The 27304-nt window shown below is 44.2% G+C and overlaps 1 protein-coding gene across 2 annotated transcripts in view; it reads left to right on the plus strand.

The window, feature by feature from the left end:
• Window positions 1-27304, plus strand: part of ctnnd2a (catenin (cadherin-associated protein), delta 2a) — a gene marked incomplete at both ends in the record, with an annotated part of 269841 nt that overhangs the window by 228271 nt on the left and 14266 nt on the right. For both annotated transcript variants that reach the window (XM_080854737.1, XM_080854738.1), the window contains 3 exons: window positions 1946-2096; window positions 12699-12975; window positions 16081-16165. In XM_080854737.1, the coding sequence (XP_080710863.1) occupies window positions 1946-2096; window positions 12699-12975; window positions 16081-16165 (513 nt within the window). The remainder of the gene's footprint in view (window positions 1-1945; window positions 2097-12698; window positions 12976-16080; window positions 16166-27304) is intronic.

Genomic DNA, 27304 nt, shown 5'->3' on the forward strand with positions numbered 1-27304 from the left:
CCCACCTAGTCTGAATTAGAAAGGGGATTATTGGGTCTACACAGCATCTCTCTCTCTCTTACTGTGTGATCCTGACCATCTCTTTCTCTTTGTTTCTTCTCTCTCTATCCCCCTCTATTTCTCTCGCTCTCTTTCTTTCTTTTTTCTTCCTTTCTTTCTTTTCTTTTTCCTCTTTAGCTCGTCCCTCTCTCCTGTTCGTTATATACTTCCGATCTTTTCTGCTCATCTTGCCCGTCACTTATGATTGGCTCCCGTGTTTGTTTCTCCACAAGCATTTCATTTTGCTGCCTGCTAATACCTCTCGAGTAACTCTGTGCTTTGTGCCTTCTGAGTCCTTCATTTTAATAGGATTAGACTTTCCCATGCAGCCTGTCCAAGAGGAGTGGGGATTAGGCCTTTTTTTAATTTGGGAGAAGTTCCTAAAGATATTGATCTCTTCAAGGCAGTGAACGGCAGTTCCGTTTGGATGACTTAATGCCTTTGTCCTCCATTGGAGACTTTCTTTTCCCTGTTTCACCCTCTCCAAGTACCTAGTTTAGACATGTGATGAAGGGCCCTTTTTGCATATAGACTGTCTGACAGTGCAGTAATTTAAAGCAGAACTTTAATCTGTATTCCTTAAAGTAGATTAAACGTTTACTTTTTATATTACTTTTTGAATATATATACAGTATATGAAGTGTCACCCACAGTAATGTTTGTATGTCAGTCTGCTCTCATGCTGTGGTTGTCTTGATCATTTGATTATCTCTGCCTGTATCTCTCTCCCTCTCACTTTCATTCTCTCTCTCTCTCTCTCTCTCTCTCTCTCTCTCTCTCTCTCTCTCACACACACACACACACACACACACACACACACACACACACACACACACACACACACACCCCCACTCAGTTACAGGACAACATAAATATGGAGTGTGTTGCCTGGTTGGGTTGGGATGGGTTCTGGGACTTCTGGGTTCCTTCCTGTCTCATCTCTCTCTCAGCAGCACCACTCAGTTAGACCTCCCATGACAACCTGTCTCTGATGGAGGCCCCCAGCCCCACCCCCACCCTTGTCCCCAATTATTGAAACCTCAGCTCTCCATCAAACACAGACGACCACATCAGTCATGTAGTCCTATTAGAATCCAGGACAAAGCTAATGTTTTAAATGCCGGTGACTGGGGAGGGGGACAGGAGCAGAATCGGTTTGCACCTCTTGCAGTAATTTCTCAGTTTCCACGGCGACTGCCACTTCCTAAATGAGGCTGGTCCAATCCCCTAGGGAGGATGAGCCCTTATGAAATGTGGGCCTTATGAACAGCTTGGACTTGTGTTTACACGCACAGTCTCCGTACACAGCAGACAGAGCAGTATATAAAGATATTTTAGGGCCGACCTTCTAGTATTAAAAAAGAGAAAGAGGAGACTTCATTTGAATGCTTTAATGAACTAAATGCATATTTTTGTTATACACCCGGGACACAAATGTACACGCTGTGCACAACATTACACAGTTTTACCAAGCAGCATGGCTTGACTTTTATTATCTTCATTAGTTTTTATACTTGAAATGCAAACAGTGTATTTGCCTGTAGCCATTCCTCCTCTATTGGTTTTAATGAACCCCTCACATCCAAGTCTAAGTGTTTATAATTCTACTGGGACCAAGTTAGGTCTCAAGTCTTCATTTAAATGCACAGATTGGAGATCCTTATGTCTATGGGTTGACCGAGGGCTAATAGACCTTGTCTAATCATTGGTTAAAAGTGTTCAACAGACAGGGCAAGTGCCCTAACAACACCAAGGTCCTGATTTCAAATTCCCACTGTGTCCATACTTGGATACTTGTGCTTTAAGTCTCTCTGGATAATACCGCCTGCTTAGTGATTAAATCTAAATGTGTTAAAAAATGTTGCTAATACAAATGCAAATGTGTATGTTGCGTTGTCTTCCCCAGTGGTCGGTCTACATCCGTGCAGCCGTGAGGAAGGAGAAGGGTCTTCCCATTCTGGTGGAGCTGCTCCGGATAGACAATGACCGGGTGGTGTGCGCAGTGGCTACAGCTTTAAGAAACATGGCCTTAGATGTGAGAAATAAAGAATTAATCGGTATGTGCCTTTTTTCTCTTCTCTTTCATATCTTTTTTTCTCTGGCTTGTTTTTCATCTCCACACATCTTGGTGAATTCAGAGCAACTCGGATGGTTCAAAGCAGAGGCGTGTTGTCGGGCTTCCAACAGTAAAAACACTCCTATAGCATTTGTCTGCTTTCCCTTACCTCATACCTTTCCTTCTGCGACTGCACAGTATACCATCACAGTGTATGGAACATTACAAAACAGCTTAATCTGTCATTTCTGGACTCCATCTTGTGTATTGTATAATGGCTTTACATGCATGTTAGTGTGGGTATGTTTCTCATAGCTTAAAATGAGTTCTGCGCCTTTAGAACTGTAAGACAAGCTGGATCTGGGAGGATCTCGCGTCTGTGAAAGATTAAACGCTAGTTTGAGTTCCTTTGTTGTCATGTTGCAATAATGCATTCTGGGAAGTTTCCTTGTTACGTTGCAAGGCACACACACACACACACACAAACATACACACACACACATGCACACACATGCACACACACACATGGATATGCACTTGCACACGCACAAGCGCACGCACACACACACACACACACACACACCCACACACACACGTACACATACACACAAATGCACACACACACAAACATGCACACATACACACACACACACCCTGTGGGCCAGATCTGGGCCAGACTCATCTAAGAATCAGCTGCCTTCTAGCCCCTCACAGCTCCACTAATGACACCTTTGTAGCGTATGTGAGTCTTCTAAAAGAGCCAAGGCGTTCAAGGGTGTGAATTACACTTAATCTCCGCTCATTTATTTAATTATTACACAAAAATTAGACAAGGAGTCGGAGAGGAGTAGTGGGAAGCCTGCCAGCCCCTGTAGCCAGGCAGAGAGAGAGAGAGAGAGAGAGAGAGAGAGAGAGAGAGATGGCTGGCTGGCTCTCTTTGTTATGTTTTGCTATAAAATGTGAGGGACAAAGCTGAGATTACTGGGGTACTAACTGCCCTTTAAGTCGAGATCAAACACTGCCAGACCAAACGTGACGGGCTCAGTGACAGTTTTACTGAGCGGCTGACCACTGATGGGCCCAATAACACATGTGTGTAGTGAGCAGGTCTAGGAGGCGACCCCGCCATCAAATCCTCCCTCATCTAATTGCACCTCATTTGAGGGAAGGTTTTTTTTTCCTTTTGAAAAAGGGTTTCAAACCCCTGTTTGAAATTCTGTCCCCATACCCCCCCCCCCACCCCCCCCACCCAAAAACAAACTATTAATCTTTCTCTAATAAACTTGGTTGCATGGTGTGCTGGTAGGTCTCCATGGCAACAGTTCTCTCCTCTTTTCTCTCTTCTCGTCTCAGGCGGTTGGTTTTCAGAGCCTGTAGGATCTCTTTGCCAAACTTGGATGGTTTGGAGGTTCTCTCTCTCAGCCTCCCTCCCTCTCTCTCCCTCTCTCTCTCTCCCCCTCTCCTGTTTGCTAGTCTTCTGCTTAGTTAATTACCCACAGCAGAGTTTCTTCCAGATTTGCATCTGACATGAAATATCTACCGTGCAAGTAAATCACCACTGGCTAATGAGAGAGTTTTCTCCCTGCTCTTCTGCTCTTTTGTTCTTCTGTTCTCTACTTTCCTGACTCTGCTCTCATCACTTCCACTGAGAAATCCACAGTGTTCTCATGTGGACCACTCCGGGGATCATAACACATATATGCCCAAATACAAATAAGAACATAATGGAGGTTGTTTATCCATTTCATTTTAATGAAAACCCCTGCCTTTGTTTGGTAATGCAGTTGAGCAGGGACATGGAAGGCTGTGTTATTAAAATGGCTGCGGGCGAACATTGTAGACAGGAATAAAAATGTAATATGGTCATATGTTTATGTGTGAGACAGAAATGAATTATGAAATGGAATTAATATGGAGGGTGTTTGTCTCGAAGAGAATTGGATGCTGTTTGAGAATTGAAGGGGTGAGAGACAGATAGAAAGAGAGAGAGAGAGTGAGAGAAAGAGGGAGATAGGATGGCTTCCATCTCTGTCTTCCCCTCTCTAAGTCCCTTTGAAGTCGTGCTGCATGAGGCACAAAGTGTGAGCCTCGTCGTCTGCTTCTGTGGGTGAGTTGTGGCTCAGAGAGGGCCATTATCTAGACATTTACAGGAAGTACAAAAAGTAACCATTTTCTCAAGTTAGACTGTACATCTCAGCTGACTAGGAAAGTAATTTTCAACACGTAAAGAAGTATGTCTGCGTGCTGTAGTAGAGGATCACCCCACATGCCATAACTCACTTACACTGCAGTCCAAATGCAGTCATGATGAAATGAGGCAATTTTAGCATCTATTCTAGTTGTAGTTTGTGACTTGAAAACTGGATTTTATTTGGTTAAGGTGAGCAGTTTCACTAACTTGTAGATGTGACTTTTTGAATAGGAGGTTGTAATCGGCTACAATCCAAAAGCCAAAATAATGACTGGTTAACCAGTAGTTAATCAAGCTACAATATGAATTATTTCGCAGTATAAAATTGAGAATTGGGTAATAAAGGTTTTCTCAAGTATATCTATTCCAAGCACAGAAAACCATTTTGTAACAAAATGTGTGTTAAATCTTTTTAATGGCAAGCAATGATTCCATATAAGCCATCAACCTCCATTTTATGTTGACGTCAGACTCTATTCCAGTGAACTGGATTGTGTTTAATAGAATCCTTCCTTCCTGTCCATTGATGAGTGATGTTGAACTCATGAAGGCTCTGACGGTGATTATCTCCCTCTGACCGTCTCCTCTTCGCTGCCCTCTCTCCCTCTGCCAGTGCCATTTGTGTTGGTAATGTTGTACGTAAACATGACACACGCCAGGCTGCCATTTGCACTAAAGCAAAGAAAGCCTGTCGCTCGTGTGTTTAGAGTCAGCTCGTGGATAGTAATTGGGCAAAAACTATTGGTTCTTGTAAGCAGGTGTGTTTGTGGGTGTGTGTGTGTGTGTGTGTGTGTGTGTGTGTGTGTGCGTACGTGTCTGTGTGTGAGTGTGTGTGTGGCGTCTCTTTCACTGGAGAGTGTGGGCCCCTTTCACGCCCCCCTCAGGCTTTCGTAGGCTAAGAGTGGCGCCCAACAGCCCTCGTTTTCTCATCGCGCGGTGCCTCGTTTGCTGTTGCATGCAAGTGGCTATTTCCTCAAGCACCTCTACAGGCTGGTGTTTATCTCCCAACACAGACAGCTGGCTGCCCAGACCCAGACTCACGCAGAGCCTCCTCCAGCGCCACTGTGCTTCAAGCAGAGAAGCGGACGCTAATGACATGCTTATATCAATTGCATCTGATAATGTGGGGCGCAACACATGCTAATTGAACGGAAATCAATTACACTGGAGTTCCTATGTGGTGTAACTGTTACGTGAACATTTTAGGTAAAGCTTATGTGAAGCTTTTTATGTTCATGTGAAGTTTTTTAGGAAAATCTCTTATTTTAGCTACAACATGTGTTTTTTGTGGGATTCATTAATGTCCCTAGAGCCGACATTGACAGGTGCAGGTGCATTGAGTATAGGTCTTCTGATGCAACCTGCCCTATGATATCGTCCATTCTTACCCTCTCCTTTTTCATAGGACTGGTATTCAATTCCAGCTCCCTTCATTAATGTCTGTCAAAATCTTGGTAGGGTTTCCGACAGTAAGGTCATCATGATGATATCCACTAGTGGTACATCATGGCATGGGCGGGGAAGAAGCTCACAGGAACTGATTCATTTTGGGGTCCTTAGCACCCCACGCTCTCTGGCCTCCTCAGGGAGGTAATGGTGCACGAGAGCGTGGCCTAGTGGCCTAGTGGCCATGGTGCGTCACTGCGCCTCATCTTCATAGCTCAGGGCAAGATGACTCCGGAACACTCTCACAAAGCACTCCAGTAACCAGTTACCATGGAGACACATTAACCATAAACACCCCTAATACAGTTAATTCTCCTTCTTTCTTCTCAACTCGCACTTCTCACTTCTGAATTGCGACTACAAACTTACAAACCCTCCTGCCTATTAAGATGGGTGGACTAGTGGTCAGTATTTCTTTCCCCCAGAACGCTTGAGGTGGCTGGTAATGCTGTGAGAGGAGGCGCATGAGTGCTGCTCAATGGGCCTTGCAGAAGCAGCAGACGCTCTAGAGTCGAAGGGGCTAATCTACTCGGATTTGGGCTAAATATCTGAAGTGTGAAGTAGCACTGGCTGCCATCCAGAAAGCTGATGTTTCAATGACCTTGTGGGTGTGTGGGTGTGTGTGTGTGTGTGTTTGTGTGTGTGTGTGTGTGTGTGCATGTGTGTCTGGCGAGACATAGAGATGGTTCCATGGTTCAGATGGTTAGTGTCTGTCAACTGAAACTAATCCAGACCAAGAGGAATACCGTGGGTGGCAGAAGAAGGGGGTCGTTGTCTCTGTCAGCACGATTGCACTTGTATAGGTCTTGATCAAGTGCTAAATGGGGTTTACATTTCAGTGCCCATACACTATGGGGAATTTTTGTACACATAAATAACACACTTGCCTGCTCTTTCATCAGTTTCTCAATCTACCCACCCGCATTAAAACCTAACTGGAGGTGTAGACTTAGCTACAGCCGTAGTGACATATAGGGAAATACAACTTTATCGTCACAGTCTCTCAAGGCGGCCGATCGGTTAATATTACGAAAGTTAATATCGTCCCGTGTTTTATCTGGCATCACATCAGAGCTCTCTTTGCTGCCAGCCAGGCGGGAGTTGGCCGTCTAATCGAAGTCACGAGTTTCCAAAGGATGAGTCACCTTCAGTTGGGGCTTATCTTTTTTTCATTCTTTGGTCTGCATGAGGGACTTCAAAGAGAGGGAGGGCAGCAGTTATAACTGGATGAAGCAATCCAGGTATGAAACTGACCCTTTTAAAGTGGTACTGTGTCTTTAAATAGAGACTGGGACATGCAATTTTCCAATTGAATCGTGCGTTGTGTTTTAATTTTGCTTGAATGAGTGGCACAGCTGTTGTGCTTTTTCTTTCACTTTTCGCGTGACAGCGGTGTCGCTCCTCACTCTTGGCCTAGTGTATGGAGTCTGGACGAATCTGTCATTTCTGCGTTCCCCATTTGAGTTTGGCTGTGGTACTCAGCCCTGGGGCTCCTGCTTGCGGGGTGTCTCAATTACCCCTCGCTGAACGCGTATACACACTTTTGCACACTCTCTTTTTGAACTCTCAGTAAAAAAATCCAATTTATTTGGACCCATTTCATCATACGTGAGGAGTTTGAAAGTAATTATGTATACAGTTCTAGGCACCTTCTCTCTCTCTCTCTCTCTCTCTCTCTCTCTCTCTCTCTTTCTCTCTCTCTCTCTCTCTCTCTCTCTCTCTCGCTCTTGCATCCAACTTGCATCCATTCTGTCGACTTGGGAATGCCATTAGCTGTTGTTTTTAGTTGTTTTTTGCTGTAGCCTTGTGAACTTTCTCGCTAACCTGGTTACTGGAATTATACAGGCCCTGGGCTGTGTGCGGAAGGTGTGATGAAAAAGCCACAGCAGCCCCCAACACTTAAACCCTAGACAAGAGAGGTGCATTGAAAATAGCAAACAAAGGCAAACGTTCGCTAGTGTTTTAAAACAGTTTTTTTTGTTTGCTTTGAGTACACTGCAAACGTTTGTGAACACACACACACAAACAAACATGACGCATGTTTAAAACATTACAGTTTAAATCGAACAATCATTCCGCCTCTGTTCACCAAAACTGAACTTGCCTCAGGTGGTTAGCCTTGCCCAGATCTGGCCTGTGACTCGCCCAGACAAGAGAACGATGATAATGATGATGATGAAGATGAAGATGACCTAGCCGGGCAGCGTGGCCTGATTGCTTGTTGTGGAGTGATCATGAGAGACTAGTCTTTCAGCGGCTGGAGAACCGTGTCCGCACTCGTCACTGATTAGCCCAGAACCCTCATACGTCTAAGAGCCAGAGATGGGACTCTCCAAACAGGCAAGGTTAGCCAAAGAGTCACACAGACGTACTCACACACAGCACAGTCATGTGACCATGACTGCAGGTCCTGCACAGCAGAGCATACTCCATGGTTAATATGGTGGTGATGAATAGGTGAAAGAGGAAGAGGAAGGACATACATTTAAATTCAAAGCTGCTTAAGTATCATGATTGGTTAGATACAGTTACCGACGCACAAAGAACAATAACACAACGCACAACGTATTTTTAATATAATATTGAAGGAAAGAAAGAGATTGAATATACAGTAATAAACAGTGCAGTTATAAGGATATACTATCTAAAGCGGGACTATCTTAATTGATTCTGATTGGCCTGTGGCAGTGTTTTCTTGTTAGAGAGTGTTTTATTTTCCATCGTCAAAAGTATATATATATATAGTATATAATAGTCCAAAGTTTTTTGTGCCTGAAGAAAAAAAGATCTCCTCTTGCATAATTAAACCAGCAACTTTGTTTAAACAAAACAAAGTGGAAATATATAATGGAACATTAACAATTAGTTTCTGGCTCGTACATCTACAAATGTTTCATAAATAAACAATTAGAGTGCACTTTTGGCAGATTTAATTATCATAATTTCAAATCACCATGTAATTATTCTCTGTTTATGCAAGTGTCCTCTTTGGTGTGTAAGAGTGCACAGAAATCACTGGCAATGTCATGTCTAAAACTTGCATTTGCTTATCTTACACTTAAGAACACACAACTTCAAACAAACCATTTAGACAAACAACAACATACGGTCTGTTAATTGAGGAATTATAAGATAAAACACAAACACACACACACACACACACACACACACACACACACACACACCCACACCCACACCCACACTAATAGAAAAACTATTTGTATGGGTGATTAGCTTGAGTGCATATTGTGTTTTGGATTAATCAGTCAGAGACTGACTAAGAAGTTAAATTACCCTCAACTGAAATGTCTCATTTGCTATTTAATATATGAATATTACAGGGATTGGTTGTATTCCTCTCTCCAGTGGTGGACGGTGGAGTGTGTGTGAGAAGGAGCTTTCTGTAAGGATAAGCAAAGCTCTGTACAGATGCATTAGGCATCGACTAAAATGGTTGACTGAGTAAGGGAGGAGTCCGATAATAAGGCGGTGTTGAGCTTTGAAATCGGGTGAGAGGAAGTTGATATTCCAAAATGCAGTGGTAAAACATCTATGAAGAGTGGCACCCCATTCCTGCCCAGTGATATGCTACTTATCAAAGTATCAAATCACAGTGTAGATTCTTCATACAGTATGTTAAGTCTAATCTGTTCAACAAAAGATAGCTTCATGTTCCCTGCTAAATATGGTGTGCTAAGTTAGCTGAAAGCTGGACTTCCACCCAAAAGAGGGCTTTTAAAATAATTTGCTAGTTGCTATATTGAAATATAGCATATTAGTAAACAAATAACCACGTTATATCAGTTAAGTGTTCCTCCTCTTTCACTTTTGATTGAATCAAGCGTGAATCATCATTATGCCAATATTAATGAGCTTTTGGGAATCTTTACACTGATCCATCGGAGCGGTTCTCGCCCCCTTTCAAACGTATCTGCGTTTTCCCACCAGAACTTCTCTCGCAGACGGATACCGTCCCATTGGCTCAGAGCCTCCGTGGTGTCCTCTCAGGCGAGAGAGGCTCCATAGCCTGCAAGAACAAGATAAGCACAGACCAATTAACTTTGGTCGCACTGATGAGAAATTAAGCCTTTTTTTCATTCCTTCATATTCTTTATGTTGAAAATCTTTCACTTGTTCTGCATGTAATATAAACATCTTGGCAGCAATTTTTTTTAGCACATGCTCATTCGCTTGAGTGAGCGAATAGCTCACTGCGTGTGAGGTTGGTACATTTATGTTGGTCGGAGGAATAGCTCACTGCGTGTGAGGTTGGTACATTTATGTTGGTCGGAGGAATAGCTCACTGCGTGTGAGGTTGGTACATTTATGTTGGTCGGAGGAATAGCTCACTGCGTGTGAGGTTGGTACATTTATGTTGGTCGGAGGAATAGCTCACTGCGTGTGAGGTTGGTACATTTATGTTGGTCGGAGGAATAGCTCACTGCGTGTGAGGTTGGTACATTTATGTTGGTCGGAGGAATAGCTCACTGCGTGTGAGGTTGGTACATTTATGTTGGTCGGAGGAATAGCTCACTGCGTGTGAGGTTGGTACATTTATGTTGGTCGGAGGAATAGCTCACTGCGTGTGAGGTTGGTACATTTATGTTGGTCGGAGGAATAGCTCACTGCGTGTGAGGTTGGTACATTTATGTTGGTCGGAGTAGGGCGTCAAGCATCGTAGAACTGTAGAATTTTCCTTATCCTGTGCAATCATAGCCCACGCTCATAACTACCATTATAGGCTTTTTCCCGTCCGTTCTCTATGTGTATAAACAGACAGAAAAGAAGAGCAAGAGAGAGAGAGAATAAGGCAACAGAAAACCAAGGGCAGCAATTCCTTCGTATTGTGCTATTCTCTTAGAACCTGGACTGAACTGCGAAGCAAACAAAAACCTTTCCTGTAATTGTTTACTTTGATTCTCCAGAGACAATAAAGTGAAAGATCAATGGAGGCAGCTGGGACACAATAGAGACTAAACCATCCCCCTCGCTTGTGTGGCTCTGCTGTGGCACCTGAAGCTGCTTTCATTAACACCAGGAGGTAGAAGCCTACTGGGCTCTGCCTTAGTGTAATGCTGGGTGCATAGGTCTCCTCTGTGGGCAGAGCGCTGTGATGTATCATTCATATGAGCCAGGAGTGTTTCATACTCTGACTGTCATACATGTATCATTCGTATGGGACAGTAGTGTTTGATACCCAGACAATGTCAATATCATACAAATGCTAAATCACACCTAATCTAACGCCCGTCAAATACAGACAAGCCGTTCACGTCACATGTAACTTGTGTGAGCTGATTAAAAAAAAAAAATGTATTCCCTGGCTGAAGTTGTACGTAGGTGTTCATGTGCATGAAATTAGTGTTTCAGGTAACACGTCACGTGACTCACTTTGCATTCTTCTTCCTCACTGTGTATTTTCACCTCTCTTCATCTCTCAGATGTTACATTGTGTATTAACATCTCTCAGATGTTACACAGCACTTACGTATATGTCAATGCAGATATCCATATCAGGATGATGGATTCTTCAAGTGTTTTATTTATGGGTTTGAGTTGTGATATTTACAGAACTGAAATCCCTACAGGCAGTTTCTGGATCTGTACTACTACAAGGTTGAGGTGACAGAGAGGTAGTGAATCTGCCACAGTGGAATAGAACCTCCCAGTGATGGAATCAGTCACTCCCCAGTCTCAACCCTGGGTCTACAGGGTAATGAACCTGCCCCCTGACTGCCATGCCAGAGAGCCACCCTCAGCCACACTCAACCACACTCAACCATGGTGACGTAGGAACTCAGACAAGACAAGTAGGAGGAAATGAACTCAGAAGAACTTAACCTGGTGCCACTCTAGCTGTCTGTGTCTATGAAGCTGGTATAATTACCTGTTAAACAGGGGTTGGGTTGATTGCACTGTAAGAAAGAGGGAAACAAACTTGTATGTGTACCTCACTGGTGTGCTTGCCTTAACTCATTTAAGGGATGGTCATGATAATATACAAAGTATAAAATCCAGTGATTCATCACTTCATCAAGCAGTGGGTGCAAGCTGGCGTGTCAGAAATATCTAGAAAGCATTCACTTGCACAGCCTTTCTTATGGAAATATTGAATTTTAGTTTCCAGAGTCACATCCTTGCCAAGTCATTTTAATTGCACCCTTTCCACGTTTCAGTTTAATGTCAAACTTCTTTCTTCTCCTCTCTTTGTTTTCTTTTTCGTCAAATACCACATGAGTCAGCCTCATTGAGTCGAGGACAATGCCACAGAAAAACAGAGAGAGACATTTTCAAAAAACTTTTGGCACGCACTCAATGTTCGTTCATGCACTAAAACATGCATGAAGGCAGACACACACACACACACACACACACACACACACACACACACACACACACACACACACACACACACACACACACAGAGTCAAGGACGGAGAGCTCTTCATCTATTACAAAGCAAACTAAAGGAGTGTGGCCTTAATTGGAAAAGCACAGGTAGAAGTCCCTTTTATTGAATACAAACATGACATTTGGAGAAGTGGAGATACAATGTTGTTATAATTATGACTCTTGTGTTAGATGACAAGGCGTTAACCTTAGTGTCAGTCAGTGGCTCAGTCAGTGGCTCAGTCAGTGGCTTACCGCTGAATGAAACTAAGTCTATCATTAAAACACATCCTATGTGCTAATGTGTGATCTTGCCTTTGAGCTCTTAGGCAGTTATGCACCTCATACACCTATACATATACACCTCAAGTAGCAAGCCCAGTGCAGAATGCATCTGGCCCTATAATCAGGTGTGGCAATGAGTAACGATAGTTGTAATGGCTAACATTGGGACTATTCCTCTGACCTAATAGGCAATTATGCCTAACAGCACCTCAGGCGATAGCCCACTCCAGAATGGCCCCAACCCTAATCTACTGTTTGACTGTGACTGTGACCTTTCCTTTGACCCCTTAGGCAAGTATGCCATGCGAGACCTGGTCCATCGCTTACCGGGCAGCACCAGCACCAGCTCGAACAGCGGCGGTGGAGGCGGCGGGGGCAGTGGGGGCAGCAGTGGAGCAGGGGGCACTGTCAACAGCGGCGGGAGCAAAATCATGTCGGACGACACGGTCACAGCCGTCTGCTGTGCGCTGCACGAAGTCATCACCAAGAACATGGAGAACGCCAAGGCGCTGCGTGACGCGGGTGGCATCGAGAAGCTCATCGGCATCGCCCGCAGCAAAGGAGACAAGTACGTCAATACACACACAAACACACACACACAAACACACACACACACACGAACACAAACACACACAAACACACACACGCCACTTCAAAGGCTTCTTCTCGCCTCTGTTTAAGATCAAGAGTTTTTCTGCATCCCTGTCTGCTCTAATAAGCAGAACCCCAGCCAAAAAAACCAGCGGGGGTAAAAAGTTCTGAAAGTTGAAGTTTTTCATACAGTGATTTGATGTCATTCCAGTTCCCCCCCTTGGCAAAAGAGGTGTGTGGTTCAGATCTCTGTACTGCATGTTATTGTTCTGGTTCCTGCTGGCCCAGTTCTGCCTTCAGCTATTTTAAAGTAGACTAAGCTGCAAACATCTCCATTAGTTTGGACCTGAGTGAGCATTAAGCACATTTATTAGATGTTACTACAAACCCTTGGTCTTGGAGTGAATTTAGTATTGTTCAGTGAAGTACAGGGAAAAATAAAGAAACAGTGTGATGTTCAATCATAGGGTTCCCGTGTGGACAGGTTTCTCACAGTTGTTGTCCGTTTCTTTCTCTGCATACGTGGGAAATGGAGTTCTTTGTCTGATTCTGTGTTAGTCCTCATTGAGGCCAGGCTGGTGGTGCCACTCCACATTAATCCAGCTCCCCACCCCTTCATGAGGCACATGACGTGTGACCTGTGTGAGCCCTCGCAGTGGGGGTGGTAGGGGTGGCTGCGTGTTTAACCAGCATGACAGCCTGTGATGAGTGTGTGTGTGTGTGTGTGTGTGTGTGTGTGTGTGTGTGTGTGTGTGTGTGTGTGTGTGTGTGTGTGTGTGTGTGTGTCCAGCAACGACCAGGCAGACCTGATGTATCATCAAAGAGACACCCAGTTCAAGCACTTAAACATCCTGTCCCAACACGTCCTGTCGTCTAGTTATACACACAGATACAACACAGATACATCTAGTACGTCACATATACACACACTCACACACATGTGCACACACACTTACAAAAATACACAAGCACAAACACACACAGTCACACATACTCACATACAAACACACACATTTTTTCGCACACACACACTTGTTCACAAACATACACGCACCACTTCCCCTCACATTCAGTGAGTGTGAAGTCATCGGTAGGCTACCCTTTCTTTCTTGTCAGCTGAGAGAAACCATAAATGTTTAAAACCTATCCGAAAGGTTGCCAGGCGAGTGTTACCATGGTTGCATTTCTTACGCTCTTTGGTCTATAAATGAAAATCCATGACAAGCACACAGAAAAAGAGTAAGGCCCTGTTGAATATTTCAGTGTATTGTGATAAACCTCAAGGTAGTTGGTAGTACACTTCAAATGCGTTTTAGTTGGACAGCTGTGGGCTGTGTGCACGTGCATCATATGCACGTTATAGATGGATAGATGGATGAATGGATGGGCACATGCAGGGACACAGACAAAACACAGACAAAACACAGACACACGTACATATACACATACATAAACAAATACACACATGGTATACAAACATACACACATGTTATACAGACATACACACATAAACACATACATACATACAGGCATACACACACCCATACATGCATGCATTCATTCAGTATGTACACACACATACATGCATACATATATTCAGGATGTACACACACATACACATATACATAGACATTCAGACAGCGGGAGAGTTTTCATTATTTCTCTTCAAATCAACCAGAGGATTAAGAGAGGAAAAGATGTGATAAAATCTTAATAATTTCATCCTGTTGGTTTAAATCAAAGCAAGGATTGTTCTCCTGCACAATTAAGGTTGTCACGGCAAATCCCCTTCCAACACAGTGCTCCTCCCTCACTACCTCCTTCCCTCACAAAAAGTTGGCATTTAGGGACTATGAAGGCAGATTGCCATCCGCTCAAGCTTGGAGACAGCCACACAAAGCATGTTATGCTGCTCTGTTGTGAAAGAAGTGGGACAGATGCACAGTCTCCATGGGTAACTGTTCAATACCATAACGTATTGTTCATCACAGGGAGGGGTGCACTGTATTGTTGATGTACACATCGGTACTACACGGGTGGGTGTGTGTGTGTGTGTGTGTGTGTGTGTGTGTGTGTGTGTGTGTGTGTGTGTGTGTGTGTGTGTGTGTGTGTGTGTGTGTGTGTGTGTGTGTGTGTGTGTGTGTGTGTGTGTGTGTGTGCGTATTGTTCATTGCAGGGAGGGGCACTGTATTGTTGATGTACATATGGGTACTACACAGAACAAACTGTTTTTTGACAAACCTTCTCCAACTTCAGTATTGCTAATATTAAGTATTTTTTTGTAGCAGATCAATGCTAATAGAAAATACCCCATGACATCACTTTTAATATTCACTTTTTGCACTTTTTTGTGCCTCTAATATTCAGTACATTTCTTTACCACTTTCTTGTTTTTGTATTACTTTTTGCTTGTTTAATTTTCATATCCACACACACACACACACACACACACACACACACACACACACACACACACACATATTTGTGTTTTCTGGGTCTTGTTTGGAAACTGTACTCTAGAGTGCGGACCCTGAGGGGGAGAGAGGCCGTGTTTGCATTAAGGTTTCTTTGTTTTACATTCTAATGTTTCCCTTGCTAAAGGACTCTCCACCTGCTATTACTCTCTCTATATACACACTGTATATTTAACACCCACACACACACACACACACACACACACACACACACACAAACACACACACACACACACACACACACACACACACACACACACATATGCACACACACATACACACACACACACACACACACACACACACACACACACACACACACACACACACACACACACACACACACACACACACACACACACAAAGCGTACATACGTGTTTCAAACATAGATGGAAGGAGCACAGCTTAAAGCTTTTCATCCTTTACCAAAGTTGAACTGCCGTTATGAAGAACCCCACCATTCCCCTGGACAGCACATCTCTCCTTCTTTCTGTAATCAGAGATATTTTTTTCTTCCTTCCTTCTTTCATTTCTCTCTCTCTCTCTCTCTCTCTCTCTCTCTCTCTCTCTCTCTCTCTCTTTGTTTCTGACTCTGTGTCTCATTCAGGCACTCACCGAAGGTTGTGAAGGCTGCGTCTCAGGTTCTCAGTAGCATGTGGCAGTACAGGGATCTGCGAAGTCTCTACAAAAAGGTGAGAGAACAGACACACACACACACACACACACACACACACACACTCACTTGTTTGTGCACTACCTGGCTCTTTTAATTTTCTTGTCCACATCACTCACCCCCTGTGGTATAATCCTGTCTTCACACTTCAGATCTGGTTCCACACTCACACCCAATAACAAAACGGTGATGCACTGTGTTCACGGGGACATTCATGATCACACCATACCATATCCATTTGGTTCAGCTTCAGTCTCCCCACTCCCCTCCCTAGCCTTGCGTTCCAGACATCGAGTACATGCCTCACCCCGCATAGTACCTCAAATGCAGCCTTCAGAAGCTGGGGGCTGGAAGCCATTTGTCCTCTTTGTTGAGGCATCAGGTATGCAATCAATGTGTGTTCTCTTGCCTTGAAAGGAGACATACCTGAACATACGCAATTAACAAAAATGTGCGCAATGTCAAATATTGAAAAATTCCCTCGGAGAGCTGTAAAAGAGTTCTCTCAGTTCTCAAGGGCAGCAGAGATTTTGTCAAGCTTTGTTCAAACATAATAAAGAATAAGTCATCTTTTCAGTCATAACATCTCTACCACCAATATACTGTATTTACTTATACAACAGATCAATACCTTTGTTCATTCACGTTACCACCCCTTCCCTCTCTCTCTCTCTTTCCCTCTCTCTCTCTCTCTTTACCCCCCTCTCTCTCTCTCTCTCTCTTTACCCCCCTCTCTCTCTCTCTCTCTCTCTCTCTCCCACGGATTATGTCAACAGACTGTTTGAGGCTAAACTCACCTGGAATCCCATATTATAGTGCCTCTTCATTTCTTTCCCTACAAGCCTTAAGCCTTAAAGTAAACACCCTCCATGTGAAGTGATTCAGAATGAATATGGGGAAGCTGCCTCTGTGACTCTCTATAGAGAGAGAGAGAGAAAGAGAGAGTGAGAGAGAGAAGGAGAGAGAGAGAGATTTTGATTTTTAAATAACAACTTTATTCAGTTTTTACAGAACAAGAGTAGGGCAATCAATTATTCCTTTCCATCAAAGAAAATAGAGATTAAAAAACAAGATTAAAAACAATATGAAAATAAATTATAAAATATGGCTAAAATGCAATTCATTTTCTTTTACAGTGCAGATCGCTTCTCTGACACACCATACGTCCTTAAATGTTTCAAGATTTTGCATTAGCTCATAAAACCTGAAATCAACCAAAACTCTGGCTTTAACCAGGGCAGGAAACAGAGCAATGACATTAGTCCCTGGTTGTTGCTCAACCTTATTCCTCCTAGTAATGTAAATAGCCATCTTGGCTTGACCTAGGACGAAATTCAAGATTTTACATATATTTTGTCTTTCCTTGACATACTTAAACCCAAGGACAAATGTCTCAGTGGAGAAATCTTCACCAAATGCACCAAATACATCTTTCAGCATATAAAACAAGGGTCCTAACCTTGAACATAGTGTAAAAGCATGAAAAACGGTTTCCCTTTGGTAACAGAAAGGACATTCCTGACTTACATTTCTGTTTATCACTGAAACAAAAGCATTGACAGCAACTGCTCCATGCAGAATTCTCCACTGTAAATCACACACTCTCTTAGCCAATGGTGGTTTATAAAGTGCTCTCCATTCCGGCCTCACCCCACTATTCAGTTTGAGAGCAACGCTCCACGGTGTGTCAACCCTGCTCTCCAAACTTTTCTTATTAAAAACTTTGACACATGCCTGATACAATTGTTTCCCGGTAACCATATTCAGCAGCATAGTGTCTGTGTTCGTTGATAGAAGTGGTCCTGTACAACCGTCCAAATTGGGCCAGACTACCAGTCCAGGAAAAAGGTCCTGGTTGTCCGGACAACACACCCCTGCACAATAGTCCACAAGTAGTTCAGTCTCATCTGTGGTACAGGCCGCACGCCATTTTTCCAGGAGCTGCGATACCACCCGAAGCGACTTCAGTCCCAAGGAATCAGCAAACCCCCTCCTATTACCAAAGTATGGCCCAGTCAGATCCACTACATCTTTCAAAGTGACGATCTTGGCGCCACACAGCATCTTCTGTAGCGACGGGAAATTGGCTGAGGAGACATCTAGACGAGCACTTCCAACCACAGGCTCTTGCAAGAGCCAATGTAAGGAGATAGCAGGGCCAAACCTTCTGACATTAAACAAGGCCCAGATTTTAAAACAACTGCGATAAAACGGTGGCAACTTTGAAAACAGCATCTCATCTGGTTTCATCAAAAACAAGGATTTGTCTAACCCCAAACTCCCACCCCTTTTCAGTATTGCACAGCTCAAACCCCTCCATGCAACATCTGTAGGCCCTGTCAAGAGCCTGTTTACAAACTGCAGTCTAAAAGCTGCAGTCCTACTCTGTAAGTGCATGAGGCCTTGCCCCCCCTCATCTTTTGGCAAAAACAAAACAGACTGAGGGACCCAATGCAGCCCATCCCAAAAGAAATTACCCAAAACAGACTGAATCTTTTGTAGCAGGTCAGGTGGAGGGTCTACACAGGCTAGTCTATGCCAGAAGGACGAAGCTACCAGATTGTTAATGATAAGTACACGACCCCTGTAAGACATTTTTGACAAAAGCCACTTCCACTTCTCAAGCCTTCCCTTAACACTTTCAATTGCCCCCTCCCAATTTCTCCCCATGACTTCATCATTCCCCAGAAAGACGCCCAAATACTTGAACCCATCTTTTCTCCAGCTTAAGTTATCTGGGAGCCTTGGCACGCCCTCCACCCATTGACCCAGCAATAGAGCCTCACTTTTTGACCAGTTAACTCTGGCTGATGAGAGCAACCCAAACTCCTTTAGGATGTCCACCACCATCTCTATATCCCTTCCCCCACTAATCAGTAGAACTATATCATCAGCATAGGCTGACACACGAAGAGGTACCACACATCCAGGCACAGACACCCCCCTCAGAGTTATCCTTAATCTATGCAAAAGAGGCTCTATTGCTAAAGAGTATAACATACCTGACAGAGGGCAACCTTGCCTCACACCTCTGCCAACCTTAAAGGGAGCACTTAAACCACCATTAACTTTGAGAATACTCTCCACATCACTGTACAGAACCCTGACCTTCTGAATGAAGCCTTCACTGAATCCAAAGGCATGTAAGGTATCCCAGAGATAGCTATGCTCCACCCTATCAAAAGCTTTCTCTTGGTCTAATGAGACCAACCCCACCTCAAGCCCCACCATTTTCGCCATGTCTATAACATCACGGACTAGCGCAACATTATCAAAAATGGACCTACCGGGAATACAATATGTTTGGTCCGGATGGATGACCTGATCTATCACCCTACATAGTCTGTTGGCCAGTGCTTTAGATAATAATTTATAATCACTACACAGGAGCGACACGGGTCTCCAGCACTTTATATCAGTCAAATCACCCTTTTTAGGTAAAAGTGTGAGGACTGCTCTCCGACAGCTCACCGGCAGGAGTCCCCCAGCAAGACTGTCGTTGAACACTGCAAGCAAATCCTCCCCCACCACAGACCAAAAAGCCTTATAAAAGTCTATAGGAATTCCATCCAAGCCAGGAACCCTGGAACACTCCATACCTTGAAGGGCGCTCTCCAGTTCCTTCAACGTCAGAGCTGAATCAAGTTCAGCCAGGGATTCCACTGAAACCTGAGGCAATCCCTCCATGAACACACTGTCAGCCTGTTCACCGCTTAGTTCGCTCCTGTATAGATCTTCATAAAAACGTGTAGCTCTACTTCGGATATCCTGCACACTGGTCAAAAGTGTTCCAGATTCAGATTTTAAAGAATGGATACATTTCCTCTGGCCATTTTTCTTCTCCAAGCTAAAAAAAAACTTTGAAGGTACATCCATCTGATTTACACACTGGAAGCGTGAACGGACCAACGCTCCTTGTGCATTAAAGCCTAACATCTCAGCTAGGGCGCCCTTCTTAGTTGCCAAATTTTCAATATTATCGTTATCCCCAGTAGAGTAAGCCAAATTTTGAACCTCTACCAATTCTGCTTCTAAAATTTCAATTGACCGGGTTCTGTCTCTTGAGATGTTTTGAGTATACTGTTGACACAATTGCTGGATTTGCATTTTTCCAAAATCCCACCACTGTTTTAAAGAAATAAAAGATGCCTTGCATTCACAAAATTCATCCCAAAATGCTTTGAAAACATCCTTAAAAACTTTATCATTGGTTAAAGTGGTGTTAAAATGCCAATAAGCACTCTTTGGCTTTACTGAGTTTAAGAAACCACTGCACACCACCAAGCTATGATCTGAAAAAACTACAGGAGAAATATCACAATTCTTAAAAATATTAAAATGATGTTTGAAACAGTAAAACCTGTCAAGCCTTGCTAAAGAAATCATATTACTTCGGACATGTGTCCAAGTGTATTGCTTTTGGCCCATGTGAAAATTTCTCCATACATCACTTAAATCATGTGTCTGCATACACTGCCTTAGTCTTGTTCGTGAAAGCATATGTGGCTCAACATGATTTCTGTCGATGTCTTGCTCTGTACAATTAAAATCCCCCCCAATAAATAGATATTCATCCCCATTACATCCAGAAATAACAGTTGACAATGTTTCTAAGAAAGCCACTCTTTCTGTTGCAGTGGTTGGGGCATACACGCAAATAAAAACAAAAACATAATTTTCAAAACAGGCTCTAACCTTTAGTAGTCTTCCTTCTATAACTTCCACCACTTCATAAGAAATGGGAGTAAAGCTCTTGGAAAACAGACATGCGACTCCACCACTAACATTGGAATTGTGGCTCAAAAGACAAAGACCCTCCCACTCTAATGCCCAATCAGCTGCGTTCCTTGCATCACTGTGTGTTTCTTGCAATAGAAGAACGTCTAGACGCTTAATTCGTGACAAAAGGTGAAGCTGTGCTCTTTTCAAGGGATCCCTGGCCCCATTGATATTTAGGGAGGCTACACGAAAATCACCCATGATCAAAAATAAAAGAAAAAGAAACTGTACATTTACAATCATTTTGCTGCTTGATTTGGAACTGCTCTCTTTGATTTACTGTTTTTCCCGAGAAGGGTATTTAATTTCGTGAGGAACTTGGTAAGACGGTAAACCTCAGGGTTAGAAAAGAGCCCGTCCGAAATGAACTGCCTAGTTTTGGACATGAACTGTTCAATATCAGGGAAAAAATCGTCAATATGAACATTTCTGAGGTTCTTGGTTTCGCTCAGAAATGTTTTAATGTCTTCTACGGTGTAGTGTTGAGTAGTATAACCACTCTTGCGCAAGCTGCAATCCACACTACAATCAGACTCTAAATCGCTTTCTACCACCGTAGGTTTAATTATGACTCTCGCAGGCTTCAACTTTTTTGCTTTTGCAGACTCATTGCCTTGTGTTCGCTTACGAGTTTTGATGGGCACGCTTGGATCTTTAAAAACGTTAGGGTCATCCTCTGCTCCCAATTGAGAACTTTCATCCCCTGCATCCATCTCATCCGTAAAAAAATCATTTCCTATTACCCCACTGGTTAAGGAAAAAACTGCGCTTTCAGGCTCAGCTTGGGATGTACCTTCTACTGCTGGCTCATCAGGGGAATTCTGCAGGGGGCTTACCTCGGCCGAGGAAGTCTCACCCTTTCCCTCTGTCGTATCAACATTCACTTCTGCACTTTCCCCATTATTGGGCACACTAGTAGCTTCGGTGAATTCTCCATTCTTGGGAACGTTATCACTGGGGGTTTGCTCGGTATTAAGTTCCTCCGTAGCAGGAGTACTATTCATTTTGTCTGGGCAAGCACGCGCTAAATGACCAGTTTGGCCGCAGCCAAAACACTTCATCAGACAGGATGATACATACACAGAATAATTAAACCCCTCAACCGGCACATTCAGAGTAATGTCTAAATCCTTGTTATCTTTCATGATCATATAGGTAAAACGCCTGAAAGATACAACATGTTTAAGGAGAGGATTGCTGCTGGAAATCGCTATTTTTCTAATGGGTGACACTAGTTTGCCATGACGGGATAGAGCTTCAATGAGGATTTCATCCTTAATAAAAGGCGGAATGTTTGAAATGATGACTTTTTTCGAGGGTGCTGATAAAGAGAGCACGGGAGTATAAGAACCATCAATTACTATTCCCGTGTTAATCACTTGATTTGCCAGTTCTACCGTCTCCAGAAATAAAACAACTGCCTTGTTCATTCGTGCTGCAGAGATAATTTTGTCGTGACCGACCAAAAGACCAACAGCCAACGAACAATCTTCAACGCTGGCTTTTGCTGCTATTTTTACCGCATGTCGGCGTGTTAAAGAGCCAAACATTCCCGTGCCTAAGGCCGCCATGATCCCAGGTCGGGACAGACGCCTCGGCAAATGAAAACAAAAACAAAAACAAAAACCGAACTACACCAAAACAACCCACCCAAATTTAACCTTAAGCAAAAACAACCAAACAAAAACACCCATACAAAAATAAAGTGTAACAAGTAAGCAAGAAAGATAGAAAAGGTAGAAAAAGCACACATTGGCAGGAGGCCACAATTCGCACCGCTCACACTCACACGCTCACACACTCGAACTCCGCCCACTTGCTCCGCATGCGCACGAGAGAGAGAGAGAGAGAGAGAGAGGGAGAGAGAGTTATAGAGAGAGATTGAGGCTCGGTATGTGGAAGTCTTAATTACTTCCTTATATCCCTGAACATTCATGGGACTGAGGGAGAAACCCAAGCAGTTCTGAAGAAAAGGTATTCGAGAAGCAGGTGACATGTCATGACCGGCTGTCTCTCTCTCCATCTTTGTCTTTCTTTTTGTCTTTCTCTCTTTTTCTCTCTTTTTCTCTCCTACTTTCCACATGCACAGGCGAACCCTAATAAGGTCTGACAGCTTTAGTCGGGAGACTAGAAACACAGAGAGCACACAGGAAGAGGCTTGAGTGTGACACACACACACACACACACACACACATACACACACACGTGAGAGAAAGGAAGGATGGAGGGAGGGAAGGAAGGAAAGGGTGTAAGGTTTGCGTGAGGTGAAAGAGTGACAGGAGGGGTGTGATGAGGGGCCTGTGTCCCTCGCAGGCCCCCCAGGCTTTGACAGCTCACCATCAGACTCCACTGACTACACTCTCCTCTGACAGCTACTGGAGACACAGAGGGGGGGGGGGGTGAGGAAGAGAATCAGAGAGGAAATGGGGAGAATAGAGGGAGGTGGAATAGGGAGAGAGAACAAGTGAGAGAGGAGGGGGAGGATATGATAGAGAATAAGAGAGAGGAGGAGTACTTCAGAGAGAGAAAAGGACATGGTGTGTGTGTGTGTGTGTGTCTGTGTGTGTCTTAGAGAGAGAGAGAGAGAGAGAGAGTAATACCATGTGACAGAGAAGCTCTAGAGAGAGGACAAATGAGGAAGAGAGAGAGAGAGAGAGAGAGAGAGAGAGAGAGAGAGAGAGAGATATGTCCTCCGGCTAATATGACGTCTCTATTATTCCTCCCTTTGGTTGGAGTCTGTCCCCACAGCCTGGGCTGCCTCTACCTTAACTGAGCAGGCCTGAGAATCAGCTAGAAGAGACTCCTTGTTCCGTGACCTTTACTGCAGATAAAAAGGTCACAGCTCTCACAACTCCACCGTCTAGAAAGAAATGGGACTTTTAAAGAAGTGCTATCACACAGGGAGTACATTTATTCGAGCACCGCTTCCAATTAAGTTTCACATGACTTAACTCAGGGCACCTTGTAGAGATGTTTGGATGACTTTTCACACACACTATTTTATTTTTATAAGTTATGATAGGAATCTTTATGCACCCTTACCGACCAAGGTACCACTATCTCAGAGGCAGGCTTACATTACATGCTTGCACTAGACTTGTCAGACTCTTTGTCACCTAATTAGTTGTCTGAGAAGCTCAGGAACCTTGTCAATAGAACGCAGTGCTTAAATAACAATGCTCTAAGAAGTCACTGACTCAAGAGACAGGAAGCGCGGGGAGACAGTGAACACCGCAGAAGATAGGACTTGTGGAAAATATGCATGTTTGAAGTGTCAGATATGTAAAACTACTAAGAGGGAAATCAAAATCCTCTGCAGTGACCGAAGCTTGAAGTCTATCTCCAGTGATTGGACAGTGAGTTTTGTTGGCAATGTAACTGAGAAGCCCTCACAGAAGGCATGAAAGGGCTTACTCTTTAGAGGACAATTCAAACATACAGACATTCATGATTTAAAGGGGATTGAAATATATAGCGCAAGATAACTTCATGAACATCTCAGCTCTACTTGTCAATAATTTTGAGTTTCCATGTGTGCAATATTTATTGTTGTTTCAGACAACCCTTTATTAATAATCTGTCTTTGCATAATGTAATCCTCATTATCATTTGCAGAGGGTACTACTATCTTCACAATGTGTACAGAGCACTATCTTTAGTCTATGCACATAGCACTTCTGTCTTTCGGGTCAATACAAAGCACAGTCAAAACTGTCCCATTTAGCATTGAGTTTTCTGCCTGGAGGGGGAGTGTGAGTTAAGCCTTCAATCTCATTATAAGCTCTGGATATGGGGATTCAAAACCTGCCCATATAGCAGCCCACTCAGGCACCATCCAGACCCATATAGCAGCCCACTCAGGCACCATCCAGACCCATATAGCAGCCCACTCAGGCACCATCCAGACCCATATAGCAGCCCACTCAGGCACCATCCAGACCCATATAGCAGCCCACTCAGGCACCATCTAGACCCACATAGCAGCCAACTTTGGTACCATCCAGATCCATGATCCGGCCCGCCCAGTTACCATCCAGACCCATATAGCAGCCCACTTTGGTACCATCCAGATCCATGATCCGGCCTACTTAGGCACCATCCAGACCCATATAGCAGCCCACTCAGGCACCATCCAGACCCATATAGCAGCCCCCTCAGGCACCATCCAGACCCATATAGCAGCCCCCTCAGGCACCATCCAGACCCATATAGCAGCCCACTCAGGCACCATCCAGACCCATATAGCAGCCCACTCAGGCACCATCCAGACCCATATAGCAGCCCACTCAGGCACCATCCAGACCCATATAGCAGCCCACTCAGGCACCATCCAGACCCACATAGCAGCCCACTCAGGCACCATCCAGACCCATATAGCAGCCCACTCAGGCACCATCCAGACCCATATAGCAGCCCACTCAGGCACCATCTAGACCCACATAGCAGCCAACTTTGGTACCATCCAGATCCATGATCCGGCCCGCCCAGTTACCATCCAGACCCATATAGCAGCCCACTTTGGTACCATCCAGATCCATGATCCGGCCTACTTAGGCACCATCCAGACCCATATAGCAGCCCACTCAGGCACCATCCAGACCCATATAGCAGCCCACTCAGGCACCATCCAGACCCATATAGCAGCCCACTCAGGCACCATCCAGACCCATATAGCAGCCCACTCAGGCACCATCCAGACCCATATAGCAGCCCACTCAGGCACCATCCAGACCCATATAGCAGCCCACTCAGGCACCATCCAGACCCATATAGCAGCCCACTCAGGCACCATCCAGACCCATATAGCAGCCCACTCAGGCACCATCCAGATCCATGATCCGGCACTGATCTTTCAATCGAGCCATGCCAGTTCAGAGTCATATACATGCTCCGCTCATACTTTACCTCAACCTGTCATAATAATGCATAACCATGTCATAAAAGTGTTATGGAAGATGCCATGTTTTGTCATGATGTCATGACAGTCAGTGTCCAATGATTCAATGTCATGCAATGCTATAGTCCTGAGTAAATTGTAAATACCATTACCATTACACTTTGTTACAAAAACCTATCTCAGGTACTTGCATGTCCTTGATTGCCTATGGCCTAGGGTATACTAACTGCATCTACATGGCCTAGGCCCTAGGGTATACTAACTGCATCTACATGGCCTAGGCCCTAGGGTATACTAACTGCATCTTTAGGGAGCTGTGTGGTCAGTAGGGATCTCTGAGGAGCAATGGCACTCAGCCTGTCCCAAGATGATGTTTACAGAATAGGGGAAAGGGGGCACCCAAGACTGATGTGCATGCAGTCATTGCCACACATTTTTTACCAGTGGCTTATTCTTACAATTTCCCCCCAATTACATAGACGTTTGAGGCACCTTCTCATCCCTTAAGGTAAGGGGGGGTGGAAACACTTCCCTCCACACACACCCTCCCCCCACCACCCCGCCTCGGCTCTAAGTTTCGTTTCGATTGAGTGCCCCCATGAAAGAAACCTGCAAATGTCACTAGGGATAACATTAAGTGAAGGAGTGCTAAGATACAGATTGCTATTATTAACATTTTTACAGCCCTGCGTGTCTCGTGTTATCAGGCTGTGATGACAGCTATACCGCCTGGACAGCCAAGCGAGGGAGGTTTTTTTTTTTTCATTTCCTCGGTTGATCCGGGAGGTGTGGATTGGAAGGACGTCACACCTGAGGCTCAGTGCTTCTCATCAGAGCCAGGGAGCGCTGGAGGAGGGGGACTCAAGAGAAAGCCATCTGGGAAAATGAAATGGAAAAAGAATTCTGTTTTAGGTGTTTTATTGGGTTTATTTGATTTTTGTGACTAAAGTCGAAAGCAAAGGGCTATATTTAGAAAATGTATTTTACTGGGCTGCCCAGGCGGTATCTCAGTCAACACTTTGCTTTCTCACACACACACACACACACACACACATACAGAGAGAGAGAGAGAAGAACAGATTAAACATTAGTGAAAATAAAGTTGAAGAGAATTTTTGAAATAGAAAGGGGGACATATTGAGAAAGAAGTCAAAGTGCCCGTGTGAGAGAGGATATCAAAATAGTGCCTACAAGAACCGAAAAGTGCCTAATGAGAGAGAGAGAGAGAGAGAAAAACCCTTTTATAGGCCCACCCTAAATACAGGTGCAGACAATAAAGCACTTAGGCTCAGGTTCTGCTTCTGCCCGTGCACTGGCAGGGCTGAAACCTGAAGGGGGCACAGGTGGGCGTCACACTGGGGAGACCTGGAGCGAGGAAAGGGTGGCCTCAGACCGACTCCGTGATCTGGCAGAAACCCAGATCTCTTCTAGACGTGTCTGTCAGCTATCCTAGAACCATTAAACCACTTTGTGCCACCTGTG

Source organism: Sprattus sprattus, assembly GCF_963457725.1.
Source record: "Sprattus sprattus genome assembly, chromosome: 17".
Taxonomy (NCBI): Eukaryota; Metazoa; Chordata; class Actinopteri; order Clupeiformes; family Clupeidae; genus Sprattus; species Sprattus sprattus.